General features: G+C 45.9%; 1 protein-coding gene across 1 annotated transcript; it reads left to right on the top strand.

Moving 5' to 3' along the window:
- Positions 1–4,193: 4,193 nt before the first annotated feature.
- Positions 4,194–7,445, top strand: LOC133904138 (putative F-box/FBD/LRR-repeat protein At1g78760). The gene is made up of 4 exons (XM_062345639.1): positions 4,194–4,336; positions 4,495–5,425; positions 6,405–6,559; positions 6,652–7,445. Exons 2-3 carry the CDS (start codon positions 4,553–4,555, stop codon positions 6,501–6,503), a joined length of 972 nt encoding a protein of 323 aa, XP_062201623.1. The 5' UTR covers positions 4,194–4,336; positions 4,495–4,552; the 3' UTR covers positions 6,504–6,559; positions 6,652–7,445.
- The last annotated feature ends 2,353 nt before the right edge of the window (positions 7,446–9,798 follow it).

Here is a 9,798-nt window from a genome sequence, read left to right on the forward strand (position 1 = left end):
TCGACGTTCGATGTCTCCTTAAAAAGATTGTTAATATTCTTTGGGCATTTAAATGACCTCAAATTAAAACATTTTCAAATACAAAGTTGTAGATCTCATCGAGTGCTACAATTTTCATGTAAAATTTTTCCCCATCTGACTTCGTATGGAAAAGTTATGAATTTTTTAAGACAAACTATCATCCATTATCACTGCCGGTTCAAAACACGAACCGATAGTGATACTTGATGAGCTATCACTGCCGATTCATGGCTAGAACCAGCAGTGATAGTTTAGGAATCACTACCGGCCAGTGCCTTCACCCGACAGTGAAGCATCACTGCCGGCTCAAGCCATCGGCTGGCAGTGATGCCCTTCATCACTGCCGGCTCATAAGCCATATTCCCCATCACTGCCGGCTCATCAAAACCGACAGTAATAAGCCAGCATATAAGACCTATTATGTAGTAGTGATAGGATGATGGAGAGAATCGTATCGTCTAGAATTGGTCATCCATAATAAAGTTGTGAGGAGGATCAACATGGTGACTGATTTGTGAGGAGATGAAAACAATTCTCGCGTAGTAAAGTTATCGTTGTAGGTGAAGTGCGGGAGCGGCATACCCTCTGGAGAAATCCGGCGCTGCAGGTGTTGGGGGAAATACCCTAGCCCACAGGCATTACTAGTAAGTCACCATCAGCTGCTCCTTCAGAGCCCTAGGGCTCCTGACTCTCCACCGAGATTAAAAGCTTCCAGAGGCCATGAGGCTCCTCGGGCCGCTTCCTCTCGAGTCAAGGGAGGCAGCGGGCCTCCATAGAGAATATCAGTAAGAGGGGGACACCCACTGCACTTGGTCTAACACGAAGTGACCGGCAGTTAATGCTAGTACAAGTGGTGGCCACCCTGATATTTTGGTGCAAGTGGAGGCCATTCCGACATCCGGGACAGTGTGGCGCCTGCCACAATTGACGACCGGCTCAGAGCCGCGCCCTTAGGGCCACTTACACCATTGTATTTGCCATAGTAGATAATATCTTCTGATTAGGCGTAAATGTATCCTACCTAGGCCAAGGCTGTGCGATTTGGCCGGCCCTAAGTCCCTGTGGTATAGTGATAGGTTGCATCGCTATCTCTATAAGAGCGTACCCGTACATCTACACCTTAAATGGCACTATAAATACAGACCCCTGGCCATCAGGTCAGGGGGACCAATCTTTTTACTATCAATATATTGTGGTTGTCCTTCTTCCCTACTTCTTCTCCAAGCTTGAGCCTTCTTTTTAGAAGAGGCTCTCGCCGCACTTTGTTCGTGAAAGACATTCTCTTCCACAACAGCGCGCCGTCCGTGGGGAGCTGAACATAGAAGTACAAGGGGAGGTAGGACACCACCAAAGAACACCAAGGCGCTAGCCCAAGCAACCGCTCCCATCTCCGCACGCATGCAGAAGTATGCATGGCAGCTGCAACCAGGCACACTATGTGCCCCCACCAGCTTTGCAGCTGGGCAGAATGGCAACCATCCGGCCAATGCTGACCCGATAGCTTGGGTTGGCATGGAGGTCCAAGTCGATGCGGAGGCTTTCCAGTAGTGGGGCGGTGAGGATCTCGTCGCACCCCAGGAGGTTACAGCCGAGGGCATAGCCAGATAGGTCACCCTCCAATGGTTCTGGGCGCTCGAGCCCAGGGGCATTCATGCCTGGCCCAGCCCTAGATGCTTCCTGCAATGACGTCCAGGGGACCCTCTTCGAGATAGTGTCCTTCGGGGGCCTGGTCTCCTGACAGCCTCCTCAGCCCCCCTTGTGGAAGGGGGCTCCGAGGAGACCATAGGCCCCAGCACGGGCAGACCCCACCAGCGCTAGGTGCGCCAACCATAGGCTTCAACACCACCGGAAGGGTACTGATGCATTTTGAACGGGGCTGGATGTGGCCACAATACAGATGACTGTCGAACCCTCGTAACTTTTCGACAGGCGACCCAGGGGTCGTAGATCTGTAGCGGGCTGCCAGGCGGGTGGCCGGGCCCTGGCAAGCTCCCCTCGGCCCGGCCGGTCATCTCCAACTGCGCCACCAACGGTGCAATAGCCCAGCGATAAGGACTGAGCCGTACCAACGGGCCTAACCATAACGGAGTCCGGTAGGCCTCCAACGTAGGGGGCCTCGCCTAAGCCTCCAGAGTAGTTGGGGCCCCCGGCGTGCCCCACCCCCCCCCCCCCCCCCCGCCCCCCCCGGTCGGTTCCGACATTGGTGAAACTGGCTGTGGCAAAGGGGTGCAGGGCTCCGGCAATAGGGCCATGGGTTCTCCGGATACCCACGTGGCCCAAACCCTTCGACAGACAACCCGGACCGGAGGAGCCAACCCTTCCGTAGCCTTTAGGCTGCGGAGTTTCCCCGGCCTTCAACCTTACTGTGGATGCCTCATTTTGGCAAAGGTACATCTGTTTATGACCAACTAGAAATAGCTTGCCTACTTGGTTGTTTTCGATGGTAGCTAGCCTAGCTTTTGGAAGTCTCCACGACAGGTAATTACCAGGTAGCAACAGGATACCGAAAGACTTAAGTTGTATTCCTATTCAACAGTCTACAGTCGAAACTTAAGTTATACCTTTGCTCAAATAGTGCATGGCAACTAAACAACCTCCCCACCGATGGTATAACCTCGGTGGCGGAGATGTCTTATAAAAAACCTCCCAACCGATGGCATAGCCTCGGTGGTGGAGGCGTCTTGAAGAAAACTCCCCACGATGGCTTCGTAAGGTTCTTCGCCCATTTCTTCTTCAGAGGCGTAAATGTCATGTTGAAAAGGGTTTACCTTTGAAGAGCATCGGTGGTGGAGATGTCTTGAAAAAACCTCCCCACCGATGGCTTTGTAAGGTTCTTCGCCCATTTCTTCTTCGGAGGCATAAATCTGACGTTGAAAAGGGTTCACCTTCGAAGAGCATCAGTGGTGGAGACATCTTGAAAAAACCCCAGCCCACATGCATTACTAGTAAGTCACCATCAGGTGCTCCTTCGGAGCCCTAGGGTTCCTGACTCTTCACCGAGATTAAAAGCTTCCAGAGACCGTGAGGCTCCTCGGGCCACTGCCTCTCGAGTCAGGGGAGGCAGTGGGCCTCCGCAGAGAATATCAGCAAGAGGGGGACACCCACTGCACTTGGTCTGACAAGAAGTGACCGGCAATTAATGCCAGTACAAGTGGTGGCCACCCTGATATTCCGGTGCAAGTGGAGGCCATTCCGACATCCGAGACAGTGCGGCGCCGTGCCACAATTGACGACCGGCTTAGAGCCGTGCCCTTAGGGCCACTTACACCACTGTATTTTCTATAGTAGACAATATCTTCTGATTAGGGGTAAATGTATCCTACCTATGCCCAGGCTGTGTGATTCGGTCGGCCCTAGGTCCCTGTGGTATAGCGATAGGTTGCATCGCTATCTCTGTAAGAGCGTACCCATACATCTACAGACCCCTGACCATCAGGTCAGGGGGACCAATCTTTTTACTATCAATACATTGTGATTGTCCTTCCTCCCTACTTCTTCTCCAAGCTTGAGCCTTCTGTTTAGAAGAGGCTCTCGTCGCACTTTGTTCGTGGAAGACATTCTCTTCCACAACAGCAGGCGAAAGTGCAGAAGGTGCGCACCCTCTGGAGAAAACAGGTAATGAATGTATGGAAGAAAAATATTGAACGTCTAGGTACGGAAGGTAAATAATAGGAGATTAATGTATTTTTAGAATGTATGAAAAGCACGTATTGAACGTCTAGGTATGAAAGACAAATAATAAGAGATTTAATGTATTTTTTGAAGTAGGAATGGGATCCAACTTTGTATGGTAACTATTTGATCAACTCGAGTGGGCGGTGGAGATCGATTGGATCCTCCACAACTCATGCATTTTGTAGGAGTATAGATTAGTGTCAGTTCTTTAGGAAAAAAAATACGGTAGTGATACTAGAACTTATCAAATATTAAGATTTCGAAAGAAGGAAAATGTGACAATGATTGAAAAAAATTATATACAGCGGTGCTGAAGATGCCTCCTCCTACAGCACCACTTGGATAGCCACGACATATCCCAACGTGAAAAGCGGTGGATGAGATCCACTAAGCACTAAACATATCTATCAAATAATGAGCATGCAGTATAAATTTTTATTTTAATCTTATTCATCGCTTTGAGATCTACACTGAGAATATATGACGGTTATTCATACGGTGTTGCAAAAGAGGCAGTTTCAACCGTAGAACATACCTTGAAATGAACCGTGTATAAAAGGCACGGAGGCAGGTTTAATAGGATTCATACACGGCTGTCTTTCTCCGAGGGGGGCAGGGGAAGGCTACGGGGGTCGCGCAGGTTTGCTCCCGCTTCCTTCCACCTCTTGTTCCCTTCGATTCGATTGCTGCCATTTCTACCTGAAAATCTCTTGTCTATTACTGATTCCTATCACCATCTCGATGCTTGTTGGATCTGCGGATTCATGGCTCCATAATTTTTGCTTTTCCATGCTGCAGCTTGTCTGACCACCACTTGTTCGACGAAATGCCCCTGTGAATCTGTGACCCTGGCCCCATGGCAGAGGTGTCTGGGTCTCGCAGGCCGCGTATGGCCCCAGCGAGCGTTCCCGGCGCGGCGTGCAGGATCAACACCCTCCCCCGCGACCTCCTCCTCCGTGCCATCTCCCACCTCAATGCCCGCGAGCTCGTGCAGACCTGCGTGTTGTCGCGGCAGTGGCGCCACCTCTGGCGTTCCGTGCCCCGCATCAATGCCACCATCGACGAGTTCGACGATTTCGATGGCATCTACAATTTCTACGACATGGCTGACAGGGCAAAGGAGTGCAGCGCGCTGTTCAAGAAGTTTGTCAACCGTTTCTTGATGCTCCGTAACCCTGTTCCCTTGGACGAGTTCCGGCTCACGTACTACAATCCTGATGGTTCAATGAATAGGAGTGCCGATTCGGAAGAAGCTAACCTATGGATCCGCCATGCTTTACTTTGCAATGCTCGGTCTGTCGAGGTTACGATACAGTACTATAGCTTGCTGCTCGATCCTGCGGTGTTTACTTCAGAGTGCTTCTTGACAAGACTGCTGCTTTCCAGTGTTCTTTTACCCCCTGGTTTTTTTAGGCAACTCCAAACGGGCTGCAAAGCATTGGAACGTCTCATATTACGTGACTGTGACATTGATGACGTTGAGATCTCGTCTGAGACGCTGAAGGTTTTGACCATTGATGATACTTGTTGCATCACATTTGAAGAGCAGGCCTCTATTTCAATCCCAAGCCTATTGTATCTTGGCTTCTTTCCTGACGCAAGAATACCTTTACTGAAGAACATGGAATCACTGGAGACAGCATGCGTTTCAGATGATACTCAGGTTGATGATATCTACAAGAGCCTTTCTGGGGTTACAGATTTGGATATCAATTATGAAGAAAGAAAGGTACACTTCTTGACTTGTTCTGTTGCAAATATTTATGATTCAAAACCTGACACCTAAGCATATATAAGCATATATATATATACATATATATATACATATATATATATATATATATATATATAGAGAGAGAGAGAGAGAGGTGGCAAGAGCTGAAATGCATCTAGTCTATAGGTGGGTAATTGTTTAGCTTCGGTCTTTATATTTACAAACAGCAAGTGCATCCCAATACTTACAATTAGATCACCATAATCCAGTAGATAGATCCTCTAATCCTATTGTCTTTTCACCAGTGTATGTGCCCGACTTGCATGAAAATCATTTATGATCATTGATGGTTACCAATTGCATGTGCTCTAGATTGTTGAATCTCTCTTCATAAAATAGGCAGGGTATTGTGTAATGTGGACTGTTCTTGTTAAACATGGTTTCTGCATATGTTGTGGGTTCTTTCAGAGATTGTTTTCTGGAGCTCAAGTTCTTACTAGTAGCTGCCACATAATTTTAGCTTGTTCTTATTTAACTGCAGTCTCCATTGCTGTATATAGATGTGAAAATTGAAAAATTGAAGGCACATTTAGAACATCGAGTGCAGCAGTTTGGTTGTGTGCATCACATGATGTAGAGGCCAGAACTGTTTTTTTCATTTATTTAAAACATCAAGTTCAGCAGTTTGGCTGTGTATGTGCATGTCTTATTTCAAACATTTATGATGACTGATGATTGCCTTATGTTGTTGACTCTTTTAAGAAAAAAGGCAGGGTATTGTTTAGTGTGGACTCTTTTTGTTAAAATGATTTCCGCTTATGTTGTGGTTTTTGTGAGATATTCTGCTATGAATCTATAGGTTTTACTCAATAGTACTTGCCTCATAATTTTAGCTCGCTTTTAATTCTCTTGGCAACTTTGGCAAAGTCATTAATGCTTTCTACAATATGGCATGAATTATGTATCACGTGTTAATCCTGTGAACCTTGTGCAGCTGAAGATGGAAAGGAAATTACGGTGGTGCCCAAAATTGAACAATCTCACAACCCTAACATTCAGTAGTGGTGTCTGCATCCACATTTGTATCCATTGATAGTCTTCCTTCAGAACTCACCTAATCTAGAGGAGCTAACTCTGGAACTCAGACAGGTACATGCTTCTCTCTACATGTTAACTAATCATTGTATGAAAGTTGATGTATGTGCCGTCAAGGTAAGACTCGAATGTTTTTCATGTTGTAGACTTGTTATACACATCAAAGATTCATTGGCGACCTAGAAGAAAGATCATTCACTTGTGAGCACCTTTAGACTGTTGAAACTGTTTGCTGGGAGACTTGGGAGGATGATCCTGTGCTGAACAGCCTGGAGAAGTTTTTGCTTGACAATGGCATAACCTCTGATCAGATTGAGATATACTGGATCTAGCCCATATTGTGTTCGTATCAATCACTGGAACATGTTGCTGGATTATTCGCTCATTTGTGGACATGGGAACATATGCATGTTTAGTTTTCTATGTCATGCCGAGTAGAAAACATCTCTGTTTCACCCCATCTTCGTTTCGGTTTGGATGGATGCATGTTCTGACAAAATGGATGACTTGTCTGCCGTATGTATGTTAACACTCTGTTACCAACACACATCTACTGGAGCAGCAATAGATTTGATGTGTTGGATCATGCTGACACGATCAATTATAGAAAGACACGGCAGCGTCCTTTCCAAAATGTGTTGCATATTTTTTTTTCTATAATCTCAGAAGACCACATATATAGCAAGAGTGAGTACAATATATGTTTCAAGATGTTCTTTTCAATGGTGCTAGGAACATATCTATATCATTGCTAGGATGTTTTGGGCATTAGCTGTAATGTATTACAATGAGCTCTTAATATAAGCTGACTGTAATAAGTTATTATTATAGTCGGTTCTTAGCTAGACGAACGATTTTAGTCTGTATGAGCTATAGAACAGACTGTAGTAGCTTTACTATCGTCAGTTTTAAAAATCCGACTGTAATCCGCCTTTGAAAAAATCATTTCTCTAGTAGTAATCCCATCAACCATTGTCTCGTAGGGTTTGTCGTCTACACTTGGTGTTTACTTGTGCTCTGTGTGTGTTCTTGTGACTACAACCGTGGCTGAGCTTGTTACCAGCATGACCATCGAGCCACTAATCGCCGTGGCAAGGGAGAAGGCGTTCCGCTACCTCCTGTTTTTTTATATTTTTTATATTAAATAATTAAATAAATAGACTCCTAATAGGAAAATTTACAGAAATAGATGTCTATCTTATGTAAAGAGCAGGTCAGGGCCTTACCGCCCTCTGAGAGAGTGGGTAGGGCTTACTGCCCCTAAGAGGGAGGGTAGGGGTAGGGAATTTTGTTAATTTAATTAAATTTTTGTATATGTCAATTATTCGTTGAAAAATGTTCGGTGAAATTTTTTGGATCGAAACGGTTAAAAAGTGACCAAAAGGGTATCACGGAGTAGTTACTTTTTGGAAATTTTCGATCGATGTAAATTTGTCGTTATTTGTTTATGTATTTGATGTAAAATTGTATGAGTATTTTTTTAGTGACATATTATATGAGTATTTTTTTTAGTGACGTAGTGGATCGATGTAAATTTGTTTATGTATTTGATGTAAAAAATTAGTGATGTATTGTAAATTGTGCCCAGCATGGATGCCACAAAATCTAATTTTTTGCATAATTATAGATGTGAAGCACTCTTAGCATATTACCCGGCGCGAAGGTTACATACGGTGACAAACATTACAGGGGATATATGGTGACAAATATTACATGGGACATATGGTGACAAACAGTACATTGTACCCTAACCATAAAGACACCACGGCAACAAATGGTGGCATGTACAATACACCTAAAGACCAACCTAATAGTGTGCCATTGCTAATCCTAACATACCTTAGGGAGTGAAAATATACTAGGTTACATTAGATGCTCTCTACTGAGTGCACCTAGGATATTTACCCTTTCTCAGGGCATCGGGGCCAGCGGCCTTAGCAAGACGTGCCCTCTCCTGCTTCTTTGCTCTCTCAGCTTCGCGGGCTTGAGTCGCGGTATGGTACCGCGCTGCCTGTCTCATGCACTCCTCTTCCTGCCGCTTCAGCCATAGTTCCTCCTGCTGTTGCTCATACTCCCGATGTGCGTACGCTTCCCTCCTCCACCGCATTCTCATGTCGACCTACTGCTTCTGGTCTTCATTTTGCTCCATATCGAGCCATTCAAAGAAGTCACAGATAGGTGGAGGAGACTGGACAAATAAAACAAGATGTGAGCTTAGTAAAACAGTGGGTGAAATTGGGAACAAGATGCGAAAAGTGCCACATGACTGATCTATGTCGCTATACGCTATACCGGTGGGTACTCATACGGTCCATGTTGAGGCTTGTCGTATTGGTAGTTGGCACACATGAAGAAACGTAGGACATAGGTGTAGGAGATGTTCTAGGACTCGCAAAGCCTACAATGGTCGCCACAGAAGCACATTGGTGGTTCGACCCCCTGAGGGATGAAAATCCTCTAATGTTTCTTGGGTGGGCTTGGTGGAGCTGAGGAAGACATTACAGTTGAGAGAGCTAAGGAATGAGTGGTCTATCCATGGATAAAGGTGGAGTTATTTATGGTGGTTGGGGGCTGGTGCATACGCTGAGCGCATGGGCTTAGCGGGGGGCTGGACCATTGGATTCCCTGTTAAAGAGTGGAAAAGTTGTGGCATCGATGCTGGATAGAGATTCTCTGTGTCAAGATAGATGTGTTGTCATTTAATGGTCACTTCATGTCTACAGCCTGCGTCAGGACAGATGTGTTGTAATTTCGTGGTTAAAGCTGAGTCGTGTGGTCACTTTGTGTCTAAAGGCTGTGTAAGGACAGAGGTGTCGTGTGGTCACTTCGTGTATAAGTTGCTTTGTAAGAAATGCTTTTCTAGCTTTATCGTGAACGGTTCATACAAAGTCGAGGAGATACAAAGTAGCGTGCGACCACGTTGGATTAAGAAATATAGTTATGATATGGTAAGTAGACCATAGAAAGTAGACACATCCGAATATGTAATACTAGTTCATGAATCGAACATGCATAATGAAACAGACATTTAAGTTATAAACGCAAAGGTACAATACTACTGTTGTCTCCCCCACTGTCGTCTGTCGTTCCCACTATCATGGTCCCGGGGCCGCTGCCGCTGGTTTGCCCTCACGTGGTCCCTAGAGTAGGTCAGGGCGTCCAGTGGACCAACCTGCCTGATAGGCCTAGTAGGGATCAAAGGTGTCGAGGCCTCCTCCTGGGTGTGCTGCGTCGGCAGTGGAGCATTGGGCAGCTGGGACTGCGCGACGACATCATAGTCTGGTGTGGCCCCG

This window comes from Phragmites australis, chromosome 21, assembly GCF_958298935.1.
Source record: "Phragmites australis chromosome 21, lpPhrAust1.1, whole genome shotgun sequence".
Lineage (NCBI taxonomy): Eukaryota > Viridiplantae > Streptophyta > Magnoliopsida > Poales > Poaceae > Phragmites > Phragmites australis.

Excerpts from the sequence above, each read along its gene's own strand:
- LOC133904138 (XM_062345639.1), top strand. The coding sequence starts at position 4,553 with ATGGCAGAGGTGTCTGGGTCTCGCAGGCCGCGTATGGCCCCAGCGAGC. Across the intron at positions 5,426-6,404 it reads TCAATTATGAAGAAAGAAAG|CTGAAGATGGAAAGGAAATT; the intron begins GTACACTTCTTG and ends AACCTTGTGCAG.